Genomic DNA, 25,420 nt, shown 5'->3' on the forward strand with positions numbered 1-25,420 from the left:
TTGAAATTCTGTTGGCCTCCTAGCAGAATTGGCGGTATCACTTTCCATGAGCTGTGGACAGGAAGTGCTCAAAACAAAACAGTTTAAAAGTGGGCTTGGTCACTCTAAAAAATACATCTATTCATTTTTTAAAGTGGGGAGGGGGAAAGAGGAGTTGCTAATCAATGGGTATGAAGTTCAGTTCTGTAAGATGAGTAGGTTCTCAAGATTTGCTGTACTACATTGTGCCCATAGGTAACAATACTGTACTGTACACTTAAACATTAATTAGAAGGGTAGATCTCATGTTGAGCGTTCTTACCAAAATAAAGAAAAAAGAAGAGAGAGGAGGAATAAAAGGAGGAATAAAGTGGGTTGTTTCTTGCGCTGTTAAAGCATTTACCTTTTGGTCTTCCATACGCAGAAAGCACAATTCCATTAATGACTGTAATAAACAGAATATATATTTCCCAACACTAAGAGTTCCTCAGAGGTCATGATTCTTTCCTTGTGTTTTTAGAAACCAGACCCACGAACCATTAGAAACTGCAGCGATGAGACTGAAGCGTGACCTGTGAAGCTAGTAATTGTGTGTGTGTGTATGTGTGTGTATAGCTTGAGTGACCCCAGGACTTTTTTATAAACAATAGGACATAATTTGTGTAGCTTCAGAAGACTCACCATGCATCAGCTCCTTGGGGCCAGCAGTATTTTTGCATATAAATTGTATGACATGAAAAGCCACATTTTCTTACCCTTTGATAGACCGTAGTTTTCTAATTTAAGGTCACTTGCCAATTTAACAGTGACTGCATCAGCACCTTGTGACGCCAAGCAGGGTGCATTCTGAAGAGCCGTCAGAGGGAACCTGTTACATCACACTAATAAAGCTTTCAATCCATCGCTGAGTTTTTCCAAGTACTTGGCATGCAATAAAATAAATTCTAATATTTACTCTGTGTATTGTCAGATAGTAACTATCAGGTTGGAGACCTGGGAAAAGTTGCTTCTTTGGGCTTAATTTTTCTCCTCTGAAATTACGGACATTACACCAGGCAGTGCTCATTTTAGGCTAGAGAATCCTAAATACCATCATGGTATTTACGGGTAAGCTTTTCCTAAGAGGAAATCATATTTTATTTGAGACTGACATCAGAATGTGAGCCCCGAGGGGCAAGAGCTCTCACGTCCGTGTTCACTGCTCTATCGCCTGAGCCTGGGACAGTGCCTGGCACAGACTCACCTTTAGTAAATATTCATTAAATGGAGAAAACTTCTTCCTTTCCTTTCTTCCCTCCCTCCCTCCCTTCCTTTCTTCTTTCCATGCTTATTAGGAAGGAAAGGAGGGAGGGAGGAAGGAAAGTTGACATATTAACACCTCATTAAGCTGAACTTGCTCCCTGGGATAGCCATGTGGAAGCAACCTTGAAGGTTTGCATGTGAAATTTCATGCTGTGAGTGATATTTCAAGAACAGTTTTGTAAGAGAAAAAGTACATTGAAGGATGTCAGCAATCTTTTTTCCATCTAGAAATCACATGGCTGGGCTGACTGGTGACCCTTTGGTGAAGAGAGTTCGATGAAGTGGGTGCCGGGGGGTTAGGAAAGAATGGGAAAAGAGGAAGGAAAGAAATAGGGTCTTTAGATGATGCTTTCCAGTTGTTTGCCTGTGAGGGAAGGCGAGAGAGTGCGGTAGCCATAGAATTTTCAGGGTTGAAAGAGGTTTTTTTTAGTTTGTTTATATAATCTGTGGGAGAAGCTTTTATGCTGCCGAGGGGAAGGAGCCAGTAGAGGGGGAGGGGAATGATGGACGGAGCAAGATGCCAGAGAGTGCGCAGAGATAGGCCTTGCTTCTGACGCTAGGGAGAATGTAGGCAGGATGTGAGTAAACATTTTAAAAGCACAACAATAATACAAATAGCACCAAGGTGCTGAGCCAAGTAAAACCAGATGCTTCCGAATGATTTTAGTAACTTCGTTTGCCACTTGTTCATTCATTTTCATTCATCTGCTCGTGCTGACTCACAGACAAGCAGTAAGAGAAGCAAAATATTAAGAAAATACATAGAAAACTTATAACTCATGTAACATGTAACTCTAATTGGAAATTGGAAATAGATTGCCATTTATTTTTAGATTGCCATTTTTTGTGTGTGTGTGTGGTATGCGGGCCTCTCACTGTTGTGGCCTCTCCCGTTGCAGAGCACAGGCTCCGGACACACAGGCTCAGCGGCCATCATGGGCCCAGCCGCTCTGTGGCATGTGGGATCTTCCCGGACCGGGGCACGAACCCGTGTCCCCTGCATCGGCAGGCGGTGTCCCAACCACTGCGCCACCAGGGAAGCCCTAGATTGCCATTTTTAAATCATCAGTGTCTGGCTCTTGGAATACCATGAGATTGCAAGTAATAAGAACTAGAGCTGGCGTTGGGTGGCGCTAGGAATTGAGACGTGCAGCTGTGTTCACAAGTCCCTGGGAGATCTGAGGGTACAGACCTTCACAGATTTTGGAACCTATACTGGGGGAAACACAGACAAGAGACAGCTGGAGAGACGCGTGTTTGTTCCACAGAATGTTGTCCATATCCCCAAGCCTACACACCCACATCCCTCTCTTCTGGAGCCCCCTTGGGCTCACCACTCTCTTTTGGACCCCGGTCTCGCCTCTGGGAATCTGTCTCCAGATCTAAAATCCTCTCGTGGCTTTGAATCACATGGCATGTCTGGTAGTGACTCTCTTTCTGGATTCTGCTCTGGTCCTCCTTGGCTTGCTGGGAGTTCTGGACTTCAATTCTCGGGCTCACTGTTCTTGAGATGAGCCACCTGCGTCATCAGGCCTGGGTTTCGCATGTATTCCCAGCACAGGCTGCTGTCTGATTCCTGTCCTCCCGGCCTCTGTCAGCAGTGCCTGTGAGCTGGACTTGTTGCCCGTTGCATGTGGATGACTGTGAAGAAGGAGGTAGCAAAGGTTACCCCAAAGTCTGAGGAACAATGACGCAGCCATTAAAACCAAGAGGACCACTACTACATATAAAATAAATAATCAACTAGGGCCTACTGTATAGTGTGAGGAACTCTACCCAACATTCTATAATAACCTATATGGAAAAACAATCTGAAATAGAATAGGTATATGTATATGTATAACTGATTCGCTTTGCTGTACACCTGAAACCAACACACTGTGAATCAACTATACTCCAATACAAAGTAAAAAATAAAATTTAAAAAAAAAAAAAACAGGACAGTTGCAAGGCAGAGGTGACTCAGAAACAAAGCCCAAAGGCAATGTTGAACTTGGCAGGGCACGGAATATCTAGATGGAAATGTGGAAATAGGCCTTTGGGGGGTTAGAGTAGATTTTGAAGGTAGAAGTGAGGATTTAGGGATCCCAGGTATAGAGGAAATCTGGTTCTTGGGACGCCACATGAACGCTAAGTTGGAACTCTTTTCTTTCCTTCTCCTGCCCCTAAGCTCAGTCAGCATGACTAATGAAGCCTCAGACCTTGTTCCTACCCCTCCTCCAGCCTCATGTCTGGAGCCCACATCCCCTGCCAGCCTGAAATGTGCTCTCCTTGCAAGCCAACCACCTCCATGAAGAACCAACATCGAAAGCTGCTCAGCACTTATTGTCATGTTGTTCAAACTGGACCCCTCGACCCTTAAGTCCTGCTCATGTTACTAACATTTATTGACACTGTTATACCAAACACTCGCCTAAATGATTTCACATGGATTACCTTATCTGATTCTTTTTTACCTTATTTGATTTTCATAGCAATCATACATGTTAGAAATTATCACCAAGGTGACCGTGCATCCGAGTTTGTCTGTGCATAGCCCCTATTTATGCCTCATGTCTTGGCATCATTATTAATAGCACCCTCTAAAAGGGTCCTGGTTTGGACGGTCAATTATATGGCCACTGTAACTGTTACCACACTTACTTTCCTCAGTTTACAGATGAGACACCGAGACGTGAAGTCCCTTATCCATCGTCACATTGATGATCCGTGGCTGAGCCAGGACTCGGACTCTGGCGTCAGACCCCTCATGCCAGCCTGTAAACCGCTGTGTTCTGATTCATGTTTACCGGTCCCCTTAAGTTTTGATGGATGCGTCGTCTTTAGGATTTATTTGCTGCTGATTTAGTTCTGATATTCTGTGTCGCACGGGGCAGCTTATCCTCTTTCGCCCCCATCCCCACCCCTGGTGAGCACCAGGTCCCACTGCATCTGACCCCCAGCTATAGCGTGAGCTTTTATCATGTGGGGCTGGAAAGGAGAGGAGAGAGATGGGGTGCTTGCTGGAGTGGGTAGAAGACTTAAGAGAAATTTATTTTAAGGGCTGGAAGATGTGAGCCATTTGGTACAAAAGACTTGAGCAAGAATTTTATTGAAGGAGAAATGGTTGAGCCAAGTAATGGCCCGGCCTTTTATTTTGGACAACTTACCCGTTGACTCAAATTATCCCACAATCAATTCCAGTGAAACAAATAGTATCAATGACAAAACTGGCTAAAAGGCCTAAGAGCAACTACGCCACGTACAAGTGCACCTCATCTAAACAGACTTGGTTTTTGTCAAAATTGAATTTTGAAAATCAGTAGTGTCCTTTTCACGCTAAAGCGCGTTGATGGCCACAGGTGTGAGCAATGCATACTTAAAAACCTTCCCTCATATACAATACCTTTTCCTGAAAAAGAAAAAAACACAAAAAAGTTTAAAATGCAGCCATGGTCACTTTCCACATCCTGAAAATGATGAATTTACTAAGATTCACACAGTTAGCCATGTTTTCATCACCAGTGTACCAACGTCCACTTCCTGTCATAACTAAAAGTAGTATTCCAAGGGCCCTCCTGATCACACACCATCTCATCCAGAGTTTGTCACAGGTGGGTAGGTCCGCCTTTGCACGGAAATACGTAGAAATCTGAAACCATGGCTGTACATCAATACCAGGTGATGGGACCTTGCAGCACCGTTCCAAAACAGCCGTTAACATATCACGTATGTAATTTACATGCATTATCTCTATTAATTCTCACAGCAGTCCTCTGAGGTGGGTCTGAAAGTGAAGAAGAGTCACGTGAGTTGCTGAAGATTTTCAAGCTAGGAAGACACAGACCTGACTTTCAAAACCAGGCTGGAGTTCTGCGGAGTCCTCCATGCCCAGCACATATACTAGACAGTACTGCCTCTGATGACAAGGTTAAACTTGCTTCTTTTTTTTTTTTGCGGTATGTGGGCCTCTCACTGTTGTGGCCTCTCCCGTTGTGGAGCACAGGCTCCGGACGCGCAGGCTCAGCGGCCATGGCTCACGGGCCCAGCCGCTCCGTGGCACGTGGGATCTTCCCGGACCGGGGCACGAACCCGTGTCCCCTGCATCGGCAGGCGGACTCTCAACCACTGCGCCACCAGGGAAGCCCTACACTTGCTTCTTAAGCTTATAGCCCCATTACCTCCTACAAAGGTGGTCATAATATAAATTGTTAGGCTATTCCTTTCAAAATAAATTTGATATATTAAATGAATTACAAAGTGATCTGAAACGCTACGTCCTTATTCATAGATGTGTAGTGATAGACTGCTTTAAAAGCCAAAATATATTCATCGGAAATTCCTTCTCTTCATCCCTTGGTTGGGTGCACATTAAATCTTTATTAAGATTTGCACTGAGATATCTGGCATTGCCTTTGAGGAATGTAATAGAATCCTATCCTGATCGCACATATACTTCTAAAGACCTAAGGGCACAGGCAGTTGACTTTGGGAAATCCTTGTATGGCCAGGTTTCAGGGTCTTTCAGAGTAGAAGCATAGCAGCCTCACGGAATCCAGCAGCCCTGAGGAAAATGGCCATTGGCACTGCGGCTTTGTTTGCTGGCAGCTCGGCCACGTGCCGGGCTGCTTCCGGCTCCAGCAAGGACTGTGTCGCCCAGGCTGATGTTAAGCTGGCCACAGGCTGGGCAGGGCTTTTGTAGCCCCTCCTCAGTGCAGGGCAGGGCTCCCGTGTCCTCCTTGGGTAGGGGTCACAGTGGGCGAAGGGGAGGGAGGGTAGTCAGAATTCAGTTCCCTGAAATGTGTCTTCCTCCTGTTCCTTTCTGCTCCTGAATAGAAAACAGGATGACAATACTTTGCCTAAAGGGTAAACATTAACATCCTGTATTCTGTCTCGCATTCTTCTCTTCTAAAATGCTGGGGGCCTAGAGATTTCTCCTACTAGGGGAGGTTTTCTGTTTCTCCATGACTCCTAATGTCGCCCAGCAGTGAGAGGCACACTGCCTCACTGGGTGTGTGGCTGGCAACTCGGAAAGTCCCCGAGTTGAGTTCATAAATAGCAAAGGCTCTCTATTGATTGGGTCCTTACTCCGTCCCGGGCACGGTGTTGAGCGTGTTAAGTCCTTCGTTTGGATTATCTCAGTTACTCCTTCTCATCGTATAAGGTAGGGGTACACTGTCATCACCCCCATTTCACTGCGATGGAAACGAAGATCAAAAGGTTGTTTGCTCAGGGCTTCCCTGGTGGCGCAGCGGTTGAGAGTCCGCCTGCCGATGCAGGGGACGCGGGTTCGTGCCCCGGTCCGGGAAGATCCTATATGCCCCGGAGCGGCTGGGCCCGTGAGCCACGGCCGCTGAGCCTGCGCGTCCGGAGCCTGTGCTCGGCAACGGGAAAGGCCACGACAGTGAGAGGTCTGCGTACCGAAAAAAAAAAAAAAAAAGGTTGTTTGCTCAGGGCCACAAATACAGGTAGTGACAAGCTCAGATCTGTGGGACACCAAAAGGATCAACCTCTGGAGAAAAGCCAACCGAGTCTTAACCGTTCATCACCCAACCATCATCCTGCTTCCACTCCATAGGGCGTTGCTGTGTACCTGTTAGAGCTCATTGTGGTGAAGATTCTGGCTATTGGGCTGGATCAGGGAAGGGAGCAGGTAGGATAAAGTCCTTTTGGCTTCTCACTTGGCCAACGACTTGATCACCAAAAAAAGGAAATGGGTTTCGTTGGACACCCCCATCCACTACATCAGTTCCAATGTTTTCCTCCTCCCCCTCACTCTTCAGAGTGCTTTTACCTCTTTTTCAACATTGTTTGTGATTCACTGTAGCCTTTAAAAAAAATATTGGCAGGGGGAATGTGAGAGATACCAGCAACAACTCTTTCTATCTCCCCCTCTTTTGTTTGTATGTTTATATGTGACTGACCCCAAAGCCCAGACATGTGTTATTGGTCTTTGTGAATCTGCAGTTGGAGAAAGCTTTTAGACCCTAGACCTAGAAGGAACCTGAGCTTATCTATTCTAACTCTCTAACTTTATGGACAAGGAAACTTAGATCCAGAGAGAGAGAAGTAACAAGGACTGTCTGAAGTCTTAATTAGTGTCAGAGCCCAAACCCCATCCCCTGCTGTGGCCATCACATCCCACTGGAATGCAGGGTACCCAAGTCACCCTGCAGAACTGCAGTAGCTTCATTTGTCAGTAGCAGCAACCGGAGATAATAGGAACACAAACTTGAAGCATCCACATCCTGTAGTTTAGGGTTTAAAGAGAAGCTGAACATTATCTTATCAAGTTAATCTTTTGAATATAGCTCCGCCCCTCCTTCTCCTGCTGGGTTTAAACCTTGCTTTGTCCTCATTTCCTTTCAACAGCCTGAGCTGGGTGCTTTGCACCAATTCTAAAATTATATGTTGGGCTGCTCCCCTGAGTCCTGGCAAAGAATGCAGAGTTGAGATTTGCTCAGGTTGACACGATCCTTTTCAGCTCTTGAATTGGTTTGGAAAGCACATTTGTAAATGACTTAAAAGACTGCCATTTTCATGTTTGGAAAGCAATTCATGATTTATTGTAAATGAGGTTTAACTTGGAATGTTTAGGACGTGGGTGGCTAATTCCGGCCACAATTCAAAGGGGTAAGAAATGAACACAGAAAATAAAATAGAACAAGTACTGAAAGTACAGTTAATAGTTCATTGATCCAGCCTCAGCTGAGAACATTTTTTACATAGCTAACTTGGGAAGATCACAAAATTGACCCCATTTAATCATAAACTTTTAAAAACTAAAAGCAAGTCTCTGGCGGAAGTTTATCTCGAATGTTTCACAGGTTTCTCTTCCTTCTGAAGCTGTCGCCCCTGGACATAATTTGACTTTTCCTGATGCACCAGTGTCATTATCGTGAGCTCTCATTATTGCCCTGGACTAGAACACTGTACAATTTACGACCTTTATGATGTTTATGGTCCCAGATGCTAGGGATACTGATTTCCTGTACTTTTGTCAGTCTGTTTTGTCAGCCCTTCCTTTTGTGGGTGCTTGTACCTTTAAGTTAGTTGGACTCAGGCAACTAGGTGGTGTAAAGGAGCCAAGAACGCTTCCTGCCTCACCTCACTCTTGACCTTGCCAATTCATTCCAGTGCCAAGGCTCTCTCTTTTGTTTGTGTGTTTACATGTGACTGTATTAGCGTTGAACCTTGACTTACAGGACTGTTACTTACCCTCTTTGGCACTTTCTTGGAATAATAATGATAATAAACATAATAGTTTTATTAATAATGCAGGTAAAAGAGTGATAAAATCTACCATCTATGCCAGTGTTTCCTACATAGCATGTCTTTTGTTATAATAACTCTGCAAAAGAGGTCATCTTAGTTCCGTTGTAAAATTGAGGAAAATAAGGTTCAGAGGATTCAAACTTCGAATCACTTCCCAGGTACCAAGCTAGAACCACGAACCCTCATCTCTGCTCCAGATACACAGTCCGCAACCCCATCTAGTGGCGTGGGTCTCGGTAGCCCGCTGGTTTAATTGCTGGGACCACCGCGACCCTCTGAAGAAGCTAGAGGCTGTCAGCACTCCATTCCTCATCAGGGACATCCTTCCAGTTCTAAGTGGCTCGGCCCTGTTCCCACTGGACCAAGGCAAGTCAGAATTACAGTGCTTCTGGTCAAAGGCTGTTGCAAGCTTCGTTCAGCAGCCTCTTTGGAATCCTGTCTAAGGTGGCTGTAAATGGGTAAATGTACAAAGACCCCTCCTCTAAACCACTCCTGTAACCTTCCCAGATTAATGAATCGGGTGCTGTCTCTTTCTGGCCCTGCAGAGGTTGTTTCTCTTGCTTCCCGGGGCTTGGCTGTGATCAGAATAGTTGAGGTTGCAAAATGAGTGCCCTCTGGGTAAGTGAGGTATTATTATATTATTTCAAATGTGTTTATTCATGGAAAAGCACTGGGAAGGGGTTATGGAACTTGTCTCATGTTACCATGGGAGCTAACTTCAAAGCACGGAGGAGGCATGCCCAATACCCTCGTTCCTCCATCACACAGGGAACATCGTGTGTTACTCAACAAGGAGGAGTCCAGAGATTTTTTAAACATACCACTTGTGAAAGGGACAGGGAAAAAGCAAGCAATGTTTGAAATCCTTAGATCTTCTCTCTTCTAGTAATAACTAACTCGCATGTATTGAATACTTACTTACCATGAGTCTGGCACTGTGCCAGGCACTGACATGGCGATTAGATCCTCATGAGTACTCATTCGTTTAACAGATGAGGAAACTGAGGTTTAAAATGTTTGCTTTAAGTCACAAAGGTAGCAAGTATCTCAACAGGGATTTAAATTTGGCAGTCTGCTTCCTGAGCCTTTGTCTTACTGCAACACTATACCATCTTCTACTAAGAATAAGAAAGATTTATTCTGACCTGACAAGCGTTCAGTCAAACATAGAAGCCTGAGAAATGTAAGGTATGATATTAATGGAACATTGACGTTATCCACACATTCTGCAGGAAGCTGCTGATGAGGAAGCCACCCCAGAGAGGGATGCAGGATAATTTTCTGATGCATCTAAATGTACCAACCGAAGAGTACTCTCCTTTTAAGCCGGGCTGGTGCCAAAAGGAGGGAAATGAAGACAAAGAAGAGATTGGCAGCAGCACCTGGATTTCTTAAATGAACGAACAGTGTGCCTGTTTCCAAAGTGATTAATTAATTGTACAACTCAATAAATGTCAGCGCGTGCGAAAGATGCCTGTAAAGAGGAGGCCACTATAATTAAGTGAAAATGAAGAGAGAGAAGCTGAAAGAAGAGAACTTTACAAATCACAGATGGGGAAAAAGAGGTCATGGTTACTATCAAAATAGACAAGTCCCAAGCTCTTGAGTAGAAGTAGCACCAGGAGAGGCAAAGATGCAAGTTGATAAAGAGCCACTGGGCCTCAGGGAGCATCACTTCGCTGGGTTGTATTTTCCACTTTCTAGCTAAGAAAGCACTGATCGACTCCCTCCTATCCATTTAATTGAGTTTATATACCTGAGGGGACTTACCATCTGGAAACAGACAAGTTAAAAGATTCATTCTAATCCCTGCCCTGGGAAAGTGGTCAGGTCCGTGACCTGGTTTTACTCAGCTTGGGGTTAAAGCCCCAGTTGCTTTTTTTTTTTTTTTTTTTTGCGGTACGTGGGCCTCTCACTGCTGTGGCCTCTCCCGTTGCGGAGCACAGGCTCTGGACGCGCAGGCTCAGTGGCCATGGCTCACGGGCCCAGCCACTCCGCGGCATGTGGGATCTTCCCGGACCGGGGCACGAACCCGTGTCCCCTGCGTCGGCAGGCGGACTCTCAACCACTGCGCCACCAGGGAAGCCCGCACAAGTTGCTTTTAATCTATGAGGGTTCTCCTCCTTTGGGGTCACTTTCACTTGGGAACAATTGCTGAGCCTCTGGAAAATTTACAAAGCAGCCCAGCAGGATTCAGACTTTGAGGGTGATAATGATGAGGAAGAAGAGGGGGAGTTTGTTTTCGTTACATATTGATTGATTGATTCACTCCACGAAGCACTGAGTTCCCATGGAAAGGCTGTGCTCCAACTTAAAGAAGTGGATGGAAGTTTCTACCTTGATCTCCAGTTTTTTTCCATCACACAACTCTGTATAGAATAGTGCTGGTGGTGAAGGAGGGGGCAACAAAGACTGGGGGCAGTTCCACTCCACCAATTTCATAGTCCCCACCAAATTCTCATGCTGGCCCAGAAAAGCTGGTTCCCTGTGAACAGCAAGGTGTTCAGGCTGTCAGCTTCCAATGGATTCCAGGGGGAGCGGCAGCAGGCTTCTTCCTGGAGCCATGTCCAGGCTCAAAGGGTGTCCTAGGGTGATGGCTTCATTCTTGTTGGACCCAAAGTAGCCTCTTGGGGCATTCCGGTGTTAACCAGCATCTTTGTATGTAAGGACAGATGTCGCATCAGGGAGTTACCAAGCAAGCCGATCAATTCCGTGTTCGAACTGTGTGCTTTCAGAGCCAGTTTCGACAGGTGAGTCATTTCTGCCAATGACTGCTTCACATAGTAAACACAGCACACCTTTTTAAAAATTATCTTATCAAATTCATTACATTTTCAAATGTTTTAAAATGCAGTTTAAATTATCACCCCAAACAGCTTGCTGACACTACTAGCTGCCTTCTGAAACTGTGATCCAAGGAAACATCACAAATTTTCCTCTGAAGGACAAACCAGCTCTCACAGGGGATGTTCCGGGGTTGCATCCCTACACTTTGCCATGTGCCAAATGTTTCTCTGGTATAAATCCACCTTTGGAAGATACAAGGTTTACTTGGCATATATTTGGCTTTCAGAATTGGTTTTCAAAGGCTCAGACTCAATTCAAATTCTGGCTCTGCCACTTAAATAGCGGTGAGTCTAGGAGCAAGTCACTTAATTTCTCTGTGCCTCAGTTTCCTCACTTGGAAAATGGGGGTGATCAGAGCACGATCTCATAATGGAGATGTAAATGAATCAGTATGTGTGTGTAAATATTAAGTAGAACTGTGCCTGGCACATAAGAAGTGCTATGGAAGGGCTTGCTTTATTATAAGTTTCGTTATTGTTATTATTCACTGAGCATCTACTGCATGGTTACACAGGGCCTATAGTGAACGAAGCACAATCCCAGCTCTTACAGAGAGGGGACGACAGCTCTTAAAAATGAAACCCATCGGAATGTAATTTCAGCTTATGTGTTAGGAAAGAAGCCCACAGGGTGCAGTGGTAGGACTGCGCTTCCTGATTACCTCGGGCTGTGAGACAAGGTCTGTCAGGGGAGGCTTCTCGGGGGCAGTGTCATGTTTAAGCCGAACCTGGAGGCTTTGGGGAGGAGACCGAGCTTTCACCCTCCCCATCAGCACAGGTAGCCTCACACTTGCTCAGTGAATGATGATTACGGGCCACGCTCTCTATTGGTCTTTTTATTTATTTGGTTGCACCGGGTCTTAATTGCAGCAGGCAGGCTCCTTAGTTGCAGCTCGCCGGCTCCTTAGTTGCGGCATAGCGAACTCTTAGTTGCAGCATGCATGTGGGATCTAGTTCCCTGACCAGGGATCGAACCCAGGCCCCCTGCATTGGGAACGCGGAGTCGTAACCACTGTGCCATGGGGAAGTCCCTCTGTACCAGTCTTTTCAGGTACTCTCCTCCCGCCGACATCCTGACAGGTGGAAAGGATTATCTCCATGTTACAGCGGATACTCTCAAGGCTCAGAGAGGTTAAACGACTTGCTCGAGATCACACAGCTTATGGGTGGCAGAGCCTTGACTGAGCAGGAGTGTGTCTGACTCTGCAGCTCCCTGGGAGCCTTTCTACTGCCTTCTGCTGCCACCTCTTCCTCCAGGCTGCCACCGGGATCAGTTAGACTTGGACCGTGTGTTTCAGTACATACACTGTCAGTTCCTCTATGACTAAATCCAAATATAAGGAGGGTTCTACTTAGTTTGGGTAGCCTGAGTGCTCTGCCCTCCAGCTCTGGGAACAGGGAGAAAAGTCCTAGAGGCCCCCTTCTTCACTAGGTTCAGACTGATACCTCTCAGCTCTCAAGCTGACAGGTGTGCCCATTGCCATCTTTTCTTCAGAGTGTGTGTGAGCCAGGCGGGCAGGCTGTAGACATGCCCACCTCCACTGGCCAAGGGGAGCTGACACCTGGGCTACTTATTCTGGAATCGTTTGCCCTTCTGCAGAGAGCTACTGTGCTCTAAACTTCTGTCTGCTGGGGTGAGGGGTAGGGTCCACTAGCTACTCTCTCACACCCAGTGCCTACTTTCCTCGAGCTTGGAGGGCCCCCTCCAGGGCTCTGTTGAAAACTGTGGCTCCTCTTTGCACGGCCTTCTCCTCCCCTGGAAGCTGTTATTCATCCTTCATTTTTGGTTATTGATCAATGTGACCATATTCACTTTTCATCTTTCAGAGAAACTCTGAAAACTCTCATCTGCTCGAAGATCCATCCCGCCCCCAACTTTCTCACTGTCATTAATATGTTCCCTTTTATGCTGCTCTGTGGTCACTTCACTTGGACTTTGGGAAGAAGGGAAGGAAACATACGTACTTCATTTCTCAATTACAGTATTTGTATCTGAGGGCATGTTTGTTTTCTAAGATGACGTACTGCTGTCAGCAATAGTGTTCGGTGCACATTTAATGCTTGAAGGCCAAGTTAATGATTCATTTTATTAATACTTCAAAGAAAATGGCAGACACCTGTGGGGAGCTGATTCTTCCTTTTTTACTATTTCCTGTGTGTCAACATCTATGCCAAATGTGAGGGAAAAAAGGTCCCTTATGTCTGTGGGTTGATTTCTGTCTCTTCCCCCACCCTACCGCACCTCCAGCTTAATTTACTATTTCAAACTTGGAGCTCAGAATCTGATCCCTTTCTTGCAATTTTGCTGCATGTTTGAAAATTTTCATAAAACGCTGGACTGTATGTCCAGCTATTATTCTCTGATTTTCATCTTTCCGGTCTCTTGTCCATTGGGTAACTGTAGTGTGTAATGAAGTCACAAGAAACTAATTCTTGGAGGTTCCCTTTCCTTGATGATGGAAGTTGAGAGAGAGAGAGAGAGAGAGAGAGAGAGAATTCTGAGACTCTGTCCATAATAGCAGTCCATCAATAACAGGGATGAATTCCTCAGAGGCAGAACAGGGATCGATGAATAGAGCAGGACTCTAATAGCTAGAAAGCACATCGCTTTTTCCCCCCAAGACTTTGTCATCTGCCAAAACATCTGACTCCAAAAGCCACGCTAGAGGTTAGCCAGACTTAGCGAGAGGTGGCTAGAAAGGAATTTGGTATCAAACTGCCTCTTCCCTGCCAAGCCCATGGTGTGCAACTGAGGGATCCACCTTCCCTTTCCTGTTCCCCACAGGAGTTGCTGGAGTGTTTAAGCACCTCCAGTCAGTGTCTTGCTGCATTCGAGCTGTTCGGTCATGAGCAGATGACCAGAACCCGAGAGAATGGGTGGAGAGTGATAGGTCATGGGGTATGGGAGTGGGTGGACAGGGTGAGCACCGACATCCAGGGAGCCCCGAGGAGCAATCCCGTTTGAAAAGACACATTCATAATCATGGAAACCCACTCGATGCTTTGTCTCTGGTGGACACCATTTATATAGATATTCAATACACAGGCCAGACAGGCTAAATTGTAACCTCTCTTCTGTAAATGCCCTAGTTGTTTGGAGTAAAAAAAATGGTTTAGATTAGCACCCGGGCACTCTGACAAAGGTCCGGAGGGAGTTCAGGGACTTGCCAGCATCATTAGCATTTTTTTCTTCTTTTTCCAGCCGCACTAAAATATGTTTGCTGAAAACATAGGGAGATGAAAAACTACTGGTAGCCAGTACCTCTTAAAAGAAAAAAAAATGTTTTACTTCTCTGGCAAACATACCAATTAAAACGAGGCTGTGTTGTGACAGATGACAGAGCAATTAATGCCTAATTGAGCCTTCTGCTAGAGGCTTCTGTGAAAGCCACTTTACTGGGGTCACACCTTAGAGCAAAACAAACCTCCAAACTTCCTGCAACACCCTCTGCTCTGCGGAGCCCAGAAACCAAAGAAAACATTTTTGAATCTCCAAGAGTTACACCAAAAGGATTAGCTAAATGGAAAGATCTCGACATTGAAAAATCCTACCGGGGATTTCATAGTTTCTTCATTTGTAAGCAAAATCTATTTTCCACGAGATATTTTTGGTGCAAGCATACCCTGCTGTCCTGTTCTCTTAGAGTATACCATTAGATCTTGAGGCCATTCCAGGCAGGTCACGTGACTTCTAAGCATCTCTCCGGTTCCCTCCTAAGTCACTAGTCTCACAGGAGTCAGGGAGTCCTAGACTCTTAACTACCAAAGACCTCAAAGTCCTTCCTGAAGCCTTGAATTCTTACTGATAGGATGTGAAAATGCTGTACAGCTGCTTTTCCGAAGAGGTCAGCTTGGTGGAGCTCCCTGCCTGACCTCAGTAATAGAGATATTTTCAGCCCTGCGAGCCGCCTGTGTAAATATAAAAATGTATTAGGCTGCAGAACTGCATGTGTGGGAACAGAACAAGCATGCTATTGAGAGGAAATCACAGGGGGAACACTGGTGTCACTCACATGGGTTTGGTTAATGCGTGCATACTTTTGATAAATCGTTTTGATTCAGCGGACTGCATGTTTCAGATGAGCCCATTTCATTTCTGGAACTTCTGAGCTCTGATAAGTAAAACCCCAGTCACTTAGTAAGGTGTCTAATAAAGTTTACTTCTGGAAGTTTTCACATTTGAAAACAATCATGTCACTCTTTGTATGACACTCATTTACCTTAAAAAAAAATGTTAGTGTGAAGTCAATTTTTCAGTTGTTTAATGTGAAAAAGAGTGATTTGTTTAAGTGTCTGAGAGGGAAAGATATATTTATTCAGACCTCTGAAACCAGAATCGAAGAGAATCACTGTAATGAACAGGAAACATGCTCTTGAAATGAACTGAGCAATGCTGTCTGAGCGAAATGCTCTAATATCCCTGAGTGTGTTCAGTTTCGGTGGATCAAATCTTTCCCATCTCTGCATCCAAGCTATTTGGCAGTGATCAGATGATCAGAGCTCAAGGAAGTGATTGGAGAGTGAGCTCGCTGCAGCTGCAATGTAGGCTGTTTTCAGGGACAAGGAGCCACTGTTTTCAAACATAGCATCAACATAGAAGTTATTTTGTGGGCTCCAGGATGCAGCGATGGGCTGCGCTGCCAGCATTGTTCTGCTTCAGGCTTTTCGTTCTGTGGTCCAGAGGAGCTGTCCACACATTTGTAGACGACGCCAGGAGGAACCATCCCATGAAATTTTGCCTCTGGAAAGTGACGATGAAATGAGTAGACCCAGAACCCTCATCATAATGGTATGGTATCTGTGGCAAAGCAGCCTCCGTTGATGAAACTGTTATTATAGAAATGAGGTTGCCATTCGAGGTTTGGGTTTTCAGCTTTAGATAAAGAAATGTGTGACCTAGAGTTTACTACTGTGCTTTCCTGTTTGGGGAAAATCTTTCAAAATTGTTTCCTGTATTATTCAGAGAACTGGTTTTCTTTCTCTTAGATCTGTCATGAAAATGTGCAGTTTATTGGTCTCTGAGAAACTGTCTTCTGCCTAACATTTTGTATGCTGTTATTAACTTTTGTGCAGAAACAGAAAATTTTGAAGTCTTGTTTAATTAAATGGATTTTATTTTATAACAAATTTGAAAGTAGAGCCCCAGATAGATATTTTTATATCACATGTAACCCATCGAGTTGTGTAAATGTTGGTAGTTAGATCTCTAACTTCAAAGTATTTGAGGCCTTTCTTTCCAATGCTGCTGTGGAAATGCCTTTCCAAAATGCTTAACTTACACATAAAATCAGAATGAAGTTTTTGAGAATTTTGTGGAATGCATGGTGTTTTAATTAGAAAGCTGTTTCTTGCCACTTGTCAAATTACATTTTTGTCCGTGCTTTAATTATAATAGTGTTACTCCTTCTTTGTGTGTCTGTTTGATCAGCAAGAATAAAGTAGAGGTTAGTCTCTCCTTACTTTAGGTTCAGGGAGAGATTTGCCTAGTCACTGAAATTCAATGTTGGGATGGAAGTAGTGTGCTAAAGTTTCCAAAATTGGGGAGGCGTTGAAGTCTGCGTGGTTTCGGCACAATCGACTTTTTTCTCTTAGATTTCAATGTTCAGATATCAAGGATGCAGTAAATAATGAATGATAAATACCTGTTACACTAAAAGTTTTTAAATGAAAGTCATTTAGCCTGCCTTTGAGTGACAGAATACTAAGCTATAACATTCTATGCCAATTTCTCCAACAAATCAATATCTGGTTTTCAAAAGGGCAAGACTGTTCTTCAACTGTTGGGCTATGACGATCTCTAAGAGGAAACACTTAGTGGGAATATTTTCATACTCATTTTCCCATAAGTTTTCACAAATTAAATTTAAAAGGAGTTGACACATTTGTGCTCCAGGTTTAACTCTTAATAGCAGTAACACATTCTATAGCCATGTGTATTACTCATGCCAGCTCAGTCATTAAAACAGTCAGTTTTCCTAATTTTACTAATTAGACTATAAAATTTTGCAGCTAGAAATTTGCCCCTAAAACTGTATTTCAAAGTAATTGAGAAATAAAAAATAATACATTCACTTAATAACAATGCCCTGTTTTTTTCAAAGATCCTTTTAATTCATAGGATACCTTTACTGACATTAAATGAGGTGATGATGGATTTATTGATGAGGAAAACAGGTTCAGAAAGATCGAATACCTTGTTTATATCACACAGCTGCCCAACGCCAGAGCCTCAGGTCACACTTCGATCAATTATTCCAAAAGCCAATATACTTTTTCACTCTGTTCACGTCTCTAAGGAAATAATGATAAAACTGAGAAGCGTGAATTTTTATGAGAAGTCTGATGGAAATGTTGGACCACTCAGAGTAAAATACGCTCATAGAAAGTTATTGTGCAACTTGAAAGTTTCCTCTGTGCCGCTTGAAGCTTCACACACTCCACAACTATTTGTTGCCGATGCACTATCGGCCAACCACTGTTCTAGGTACTTGGAATCCACCAATGAACAAGCCCATCCAAGATCCCCGCCCTAAGTGGCAAAATTTTACTGTGCTTGTATATTTTGAAGATCTCATTATGGAATTACTATATTAGGGTTGTGACGCTTAGTGTCCTAGTTTAAGTCAATGAAACGATTTCCTATTTTCCAAGATGGTGGTTTGAAACCTTGAATGTGTTTCAAAATCACCTAGGAGTTCTTTATGTTTTTAAATTTTTATTGGAGTATAGTTGATTTACAATGTTGTATTAGTTTCAGGTGTAGAGCAAAGTGAATCTGTTATACATATACCTATTTGCACTCTTTTTAAGATTATTTTCCCATATAGGACATTACAGAGTATTGAGTAGAGTTCCCTGTGCTCTACAGTAGGTCCTTATTAGTTATCTATTTTATATATAGTAGTGTCAGTCCCAATCTTCCAGTTTATCCCTCCCTGCCCCCTTACCCACTGGTAACCATAAGTTTGTTTTCTACAGATTCTGTAACTCTGTTTCTGTTTTGTAGAGAAGTTCATTTGTACCCTTTTTTTAGATTCCACATATAAGCAATATCACATGACATTTGTCTTTGTCTGACTTACTTCACTCCGTATGACAATCTCTAGGTCCATCCAGGAGTTCTTATTTATGCTAATCCTTGGGCTCCTGGCCCCAATGACTCTACATAAGAATGTCTGGAGTGGAGCTGAGGAATCTGCACTGTTAGCAAACACCCCCTGAGTGTTTCTGAGAATCTCAGATTCTGAGATTCCGATGGAGGAGCGTGGTGGATGACGCTCTGAGAAACGGCGCTCTGGAAACTGATCATCTAAACCCCCTACCTTGCATCCTCCTTTAACCTGATATGCTAATCGCCTTCTCACTCTGGCTACAAGCTTCTGAGCAAACTGATTTTTTATTCTCTTACTTTCCCATCAACCACTAGTCACCAAATTTTGTATATTGGTCGTGTGTGGGTGTGTGTGTAAGAACACAGGCTCTAGAGCCAGAGACTCTAGGTTGCAAACCTGAATTCATCCCTTATCGGCTGTGTGACCTTCTGTATACTTTTTAACTACTCTGTGCTCTTTTCCTCCTCTGTAAGGTGGAGATAATAGTTCCCTCAACCCAGAGCTGTTGTGAGGGTTCAATGAAGTAAGAATGTTCAGTGCTTGGAATCATGTCTAGATATGTTATTAAGATTATCAATAAGAAGGATCGAGGTCATCCTAACTGAAAAAGTGACATTTGAGGGAAAGACCTGAAGGAGGTGAAGATTGAGTCGGAAATGGCTCAGGCAGAAGGACCAGCCAGGGTGAAAGTCCCTGATACGGGAAGAAGCTTGGGGTGTTTGAGGACCAGTGAGGAGGCCAATGTGGCTGAGTGAGCCAAGGAGAAGGCAGTAGAAGGACGTCGTGGAGGGAACAGGGGACAGGTCATGTGAGGCTTGGCGGGCCATCATGAAGACGTGGGCTTTTTCTGAGAGTGAGAAGGGACGCCGTTGGAGGGAGCAGGCACAGAAGTTAGGAGCGTGGGCTGTGGAGCCAGAATGTCAAGGTTTGAGTCCTGTGTCTGCCCTTCACTAGCTGTGTGGTCTTGACTTGTCCTAAGTGCGCCTGCATTTCTTCACTGATGAAACGCAGAGAGTCACAGGACCTACCGTGTAGGGCTATTGTGAGAATTCAGTTACTACTTGTAAAGAGCTTAGAACAGTGCCTAGTGGGTAGTAAGTGCCGTGTTAACTATAGGTTTGTTAATTTGGATGGCCTTGAGCAGGGCAGTAACAGGATCTATGGCTGCCAGGGGTCCAGGGTGGAAACAGGGAGACCATTAGTCAGGAAGCTATTGCAATGATCCCAGCTAAAGACGTGGATGGTAGTTGCTGAGGTTGTAAGAAGTGGGTCGATTTGGGTACATTTTAAAAGTAGGACCAGTAGAGGTTGCTTACAAATTGAACACAAAGAGTGAGAGAAAGGGAGGAATGAGGGATGAATGTATGGTATTTTGGTTGTGTTTTGTTTGTTTGTTTGTTTTTTGGCCTGCACAACCAGAGGACTGAGTTGCCATTCAGAAGGGGAAGGCTGCAGGGGAAGATTTGGCAAGCTAATCTAAGTTCACTGTAAGACATGTTAAGTTTGAAATGCCTGTGAGGTCTATACATGGAGGTTGCAAATAGGAAATTGGATATATAGCTCAGAGTCCCAAAGAAGAGTCTACAGAGAAGATATAACGCTTGGCACTGTATAAATACCAATTAATGATTGATGAATGAATACATGATCTCTCCTCTAATTTCCTGTAATACTTATAGTGTGTCAATCCATTTGTAGTTAATCATATCTTTAGCTATTTCATTGAACTTGTTTATTTACCTTATTATTCATATTTTTTTTTATCCCACTGGTAGGTGGAAAACCCCACGTAGGCAGGAACTAAGTTGGCTTTATACCCCAGTGGTGCCCAGCACCATTGCTTTTATAGACTAAAAGTTCAGTATCATCAATGATTTGAAATCTTTAAGCAACTGACACCAACTTGAAAAGTTCAACTGTTAAAGCTGCCTTCCTAACTCTTCATTGAAATGTCCAGGAATAAGTTAAGAATGAAGACAGCTACTACAATAAATACAAGGGTTTGAATGTTCTGCAAAAGGCTTTTGTACTCAAGTCATCATTATATCAGAGAATCTCATTGCTGAGTCCAGGTCCTGAGTCTTCATATAGAGATCAGCTTTGGGCTGGCACTGATTATAGTTTAGCTGCATAGTCCAAAGTGGAGACACTTGGTACACATCAAAATAAATCATTGTAGGCCCTTTGCCTTTGCAAGGGACACATGAATCCCACCATCTGAGACTATTTCAATGTCTATTAAAATGCAGCCAAATTTAACTGGGAGAAAATGAGGAAATTCCTTCAAAGCTCTAGTTTGTCTCTTCAAAAATTTTTGCTCTGATGGGAGAATTAACAGAAACCTTTTCATGAATTAGTTTTTCTTACATCTTTTATAGCATATTTTGTTGAAGGCCTCAGACACTAATTTAATTTATGGAGATCTGCTGTTTTCTGAGGAATGTGTATAATTTCTGATGTAATTTACTAATCACCAACCCTGGAAGTTGGCTTCTATTTTAAGGCCTATTTCCTCTTCCCCTCCCTGCCCCCCCACCCCAAGAGCATTTATCCATTTATATGATGCAGGGTAGAGATAAAATAGAAGGAAGACAAGAAGCAAGTGCTAGGCAGGCTGCTGGTCTCTCTCACTATATGCCCAACTCCCAAGCACAATTTTAGGATCTTAAAAGTGAAATGTTTTTAAAATCCATGAGCATTTGGGGGTGTCTCTGAAACAGTAGAAACCGTGATATTTACATTTGTGAATGCCAGGGATCTAGTGCAGATAGCATGCGAAACGTGGCTTTGTCTTTTAATTTTGGTTGAAGACAGAGGAAAATAAAAATAGCCTAACTTGTGGTGAGTCGGGGAGGTGAACTCTCTTCTGTGAGTCAAGGATGTGCACTTATAGGATAAACATTTCAAAGCCAGGGAACTTCAGGTACGCCTGAAGATCTGCATTACAAGTCATCCTTTGGTGGTTGCCAGGTCCAGGGCTCTGATGAACTATGGTATGTGGGTCCAGTTCCGCCCACAGTCTGTTTTTGTATGCCCTGTGAACTCAGAATGGTTTCCACAACTTTTAAGTTTTGTAAAACAAAACAAAAAAGGAAGAAGAAGAAGACCACTATGCAACAGAGACCATATATGGCCCCAAAACCTAAAATATTTACCATCTGGCCTTTTACAGGAAAAGTTTGCCAACCCCACTCTGGTGAATGATGTGGGCTCAACCAAAATGGAAACTTCTCTTTTTTTTTTTTTTTTTAACTTATTTGATTTCTGCAGTGTACTTGGTCTCTGCCTAACTAGGTGTAAAGGAACTTGGGTTTTTCCTGGGCACCTTTTGTTCACCTGAGGGTCTGAGAATGGTCGTGATTCAATGATGAATCTTAGATTTGGAGTCAGAAGGCCCAGTGTCTGAGCCTCAAGCCATCACTTAAAAGCCCATATCACCCAGACATGCTGATTCATTTGTCTGGGTTTGTGAAAGGGGGACTACTCTCTATTCTGTCTGTTAGAAGCATCAGAATGTTTATTTTTATGGAATCACTTTGTAAATTAGTGAGCATTATACAAGGACAAAATCTTGCAGGTAAGGAGCTAACTTTACAGTACCAGAGATGCACTGTAGGTCACTGTCCCAGTGAGAGTTCATTATCCATTGGGTGACTCATCAGTGATGTGGGGAGGTAGTTTCCACTAGGGTTTTACTGTATTTGCTCCATGTCTACCCCAAAAGGGTGGTATAGTGAGTGTGGTCAGAAGAGAGGGCCCATGAGTGAACTGTCAAGCTTCTACTTGATTAGCTTTTTTTTTTTTGGTACGTGGGCATCTCATTGTTGTGGCCTCTCCCATTGCGGAGCACAGGCTCCGGACGCGCAGGTTCAGTGGCCATGGCTCACAGGCCTAGCGCTCCGCGGCATGTGGGATCTTCCCGGACCAGGGCACGAACCCATGTCCCCTGCATCGGCAGGCGGACTCTCAACCACTGCGCCACCAGGGAAGCACTTGATTAGCTTTTTGATCTTCAGTAAATCTCCACATCTGTGTCCCCTCATGTAGAATAGGCAGAATAGTCCTTCCTTCCTTGTCAAGTTCTCTGAGAACCTAAGATAAGGAAGGAAGCTAAATGAAGGACATCAATTATTTATGAAACTAATGGTGCCATCTCTTTGGAACACACATTTGTTTACATTTATGTCCTATGAATAAAATCAGGACCAGAGAGAAATATACTATGGGAGCTACTTCAAAGGAAATAAAATAATCTCTCTTCTTACTCTACAATAAATATTCCAATTTAATAAAACTTTATCATCACCAAAGGGATTTTAACATGTTTTGCCCAGTTTCTGCTTTACGCCTGTGGAGGAAACAACTTCCAAACATTCTCAATCCTGAGAAAATGTTCTTATTTCATTTTAGTGAGTTTGAATTTTGGATATACTAATGTAAGATTCCCCAGAGAAAGGAAGCTTGTGAAATGGAGACTGATTTGAAATGGTTTGCCGTAGATAGATGGGTGTAACGTGGAACTTAAAAGCACAGGGAGTCGTTGGCAGTTATTTTTCCTTGGGCACTGAATTTGCACTGAATCTCAAAGCCACAGAAAATGGATAAATGAATTGAACGGCTTCTCCATGGGTATAAGAATTAATTGAATGTGACTGAGACTTCGTAGTTAGCAACACAAATCTTTGAGGCAAAGCCATACTAGATTCAAATTACATCTGGTATCATCTTGTCCAAATAATCTGGCAACTTTCTAGTTCTCCAAATAACACATATTTAGAAATGATAAGGAACAAAGACAAAATATTCAAAATCTAAAATGTTTAAAATTGAAAACCACCACAGTGATAAAGAAAAGCAGAAAATCAGGTATATGGGAGTAGAAACGTATACCAAAAACAATTAGCAAATTCAACTATAGATAGATATAAATAGATATTTATATTATTGTTAAAAATATATATTATAAGAACATGTAGAAGATTATGCTTTTAGTAGGTATAACTGTTTGAGGGGAGACCATAATGTGAAGATTAAGAAACAGTTTATTACAAGTAGAAACACACAGTTCTATGGCTAGAAAAAGTCAAGACTCAACAAATAAGTGGTAACAAAAAGTCCCTTAACTTTTTAAAATAATCAAATATAGAAAAACCCTGGTTATGCTTGTTTTGTTTTTGTTTGTGTCTTTGCCTTCTAGAAGAGTAGATTTAAAACTTATCCCCAAGTTCCAGGTTTCAATACAGTGAAATCTTGTGCAAACTGAGTAATACAGTTGAGGATAAAAAGGCATCTTCTGGCAAACCAAATACAAATAGAGTATTTTTGTCATGCTTCAACAAATTTCTTCTGGATAGTTCTTTTATTCTCTCATATTTTCTTCTCATGGAGCTGATTTACTCAGGGGCTGAAGTCTAGGAGTTTTGAAATTCATTTCCCATAATCTGCTTTGTTCTGCTGGAATACATTTTGTTCTCTAAGACCGTGTCCAACAAATTGAACATGTGTCAAACGAATTTGGATTGTTAATTAGCTAAACATCAGAAATTCAGTAGACAACAGAGGGACAACTCCTTACTTTGACAGGCACAGATGGCAAAGGCCAGCCACTGACCTGCTTTCATGGAGCTTACAGTTTGATGGCAGAGACAGAAAGGACTCAAAACAAATGTAAAATTGTAATCGTGATAAGTGTTTCAAATGAGAGTTACATTCTACCTTAAGACTATACCCTTTGAGCATCCAACCTCATACACACAAGCAAGGAAGGCTCCCTCTAAGGAAGTGACAAGGGAGCTGAAACCTGGAGAGTGAGTAGAGGGAGGAGTGCCATGTGCCAGTCCTAAGTTTTATTTTGTTGCCGTGGGTTAAGAACCCTTGGTTCATGGACCTATTCCATCTTCAAAGTCAGCAGTATAGTGTCGTCAAACATCTCTCTGACTCTGACCCCTGACTCTCCTACCTCCCTGTTTCACTTACAGAGGACCCTTGTGGATGACACTGGTCCCACTTGGAAAATCCAGGATACTCTCCCCTTTTCTAGGTTCGCTGATTGGCCACCTTAGTTCCATCTGCAGCTTACTCCCCCCTTGCCATGTAAATAACATATTCGCAGGTTCTGGGGCTTAGGATATGGACAACTCTGGAGGGCTGTTATCTGTCTACTGAGATATTTCATGGAGTTATTTTAAAGTTCAATTAGTGAATACAAGTAAAGGACCTATTATGTACCTGGAACTTAGAAAGACCTCAGTAAGTTTTAGCTATTATGATTGCTTCAGAAACTAAGAGAGGTTCACAAATTTAATATACTTTAAAGAGTTATTTTAGGAAAAAGAATTGAACTGCTAAAAGGAAACTTAATTTGTGCTTCATAGAATGTGGAGAAATGGAAATTCAAGGTTAGCGTATTTACACGAGCACTGTAATACTTACTGAATAGATTCTTCAAAGAACACCTACGTTTATTAGAGATTCTCTTCTATGTTGTCCATCAGTTGCCACTTTTCTAAAATTTAACTTTTAGTTTCTTTTTGTTTTCCCTTGCTCATTTGTAAAAGAATACTTCATCTTTCCAGGTGTCCAAATTATGCCAAAGTTAGAAATAAGGAACAAAGAAAAAACATACAAAATCTTAAAAAGAAATGTTTAGAATTTAAAACTTCCACAATAATAAAATAGAAAATCAGGTGAGAGAGAGAAGAAAAAAGATAATACATTTTAAGTTCAGTAAGGACAGTTGAAGTTATTAACTTAGTGATGAAGAATAGACTGCATCTTATCATTTTAAAGCTATTTCAGTGTTTCCTGATGTGAGCAGATTTTTTTTTTTATTACAGGTCTATAACCATTAAGAAACCTAAGAATGCAAAACTATGGAATCTAGGTTCTTCAACAAATTGGTACTCAGTAAAATGTTTGATGAATGAA

At 42.9% G+C, this 25,420-nt stretch overlaps 1 protein-coding gene across 10 annotated transcripts in view; it reads left to right on the forward strand.

Moving 5' to 3' along the window:
* The window catches only part of DOCK10 (dedicator of cytokinesis 10), a 280,915-nt gene that overhangs the window by 55,007 nt on the left and 200,488 nt on the right, over positions 1-25,420 (forward strand). For 7 of the 10 annotated variants that reach the window (XR_003435547.1, XR_003435550.1, XM_027119899.1 and 4 more), the window contains exon 1: positions 15,994-16,170. The exons of 2 other annotated variants lie outside the window; for them this stretch is intronic. Coding sequence is in view for 6 of the 8 variants with exons in the window: in XM_027119899.1 (XP_026975700.1) it covers positions 16,009-16,170 (162 nt within the window). In the remaining 2 variants the exon portion in view is untranslated. Of the gene's footprint in view, positions 1-15,955; positions 16,171-25,420 lie in introns of those variants that run through there. One more of the 10 variants, XM_027119906.1, reaches the window with a different exon arrangement.

This window comes from Aethalodelphis obliquidens, unplaced genomic scaffold (assembly GCF_003676395.1).
Source record: "Aethalodelphis obliquidens isolate GAN/ISIS:26980383/991018 unplaced genomic scaffold, ASM367639v1 scaffold2, whole genome shotgun sequence".
Classification (NCBI taxonomy): Eukaryota; Metazoa; Chordata; class Mammalia; order Artiodactyla; family Delphinidae; genus Aethalodelphis; species Aethalodelphis obliquidens.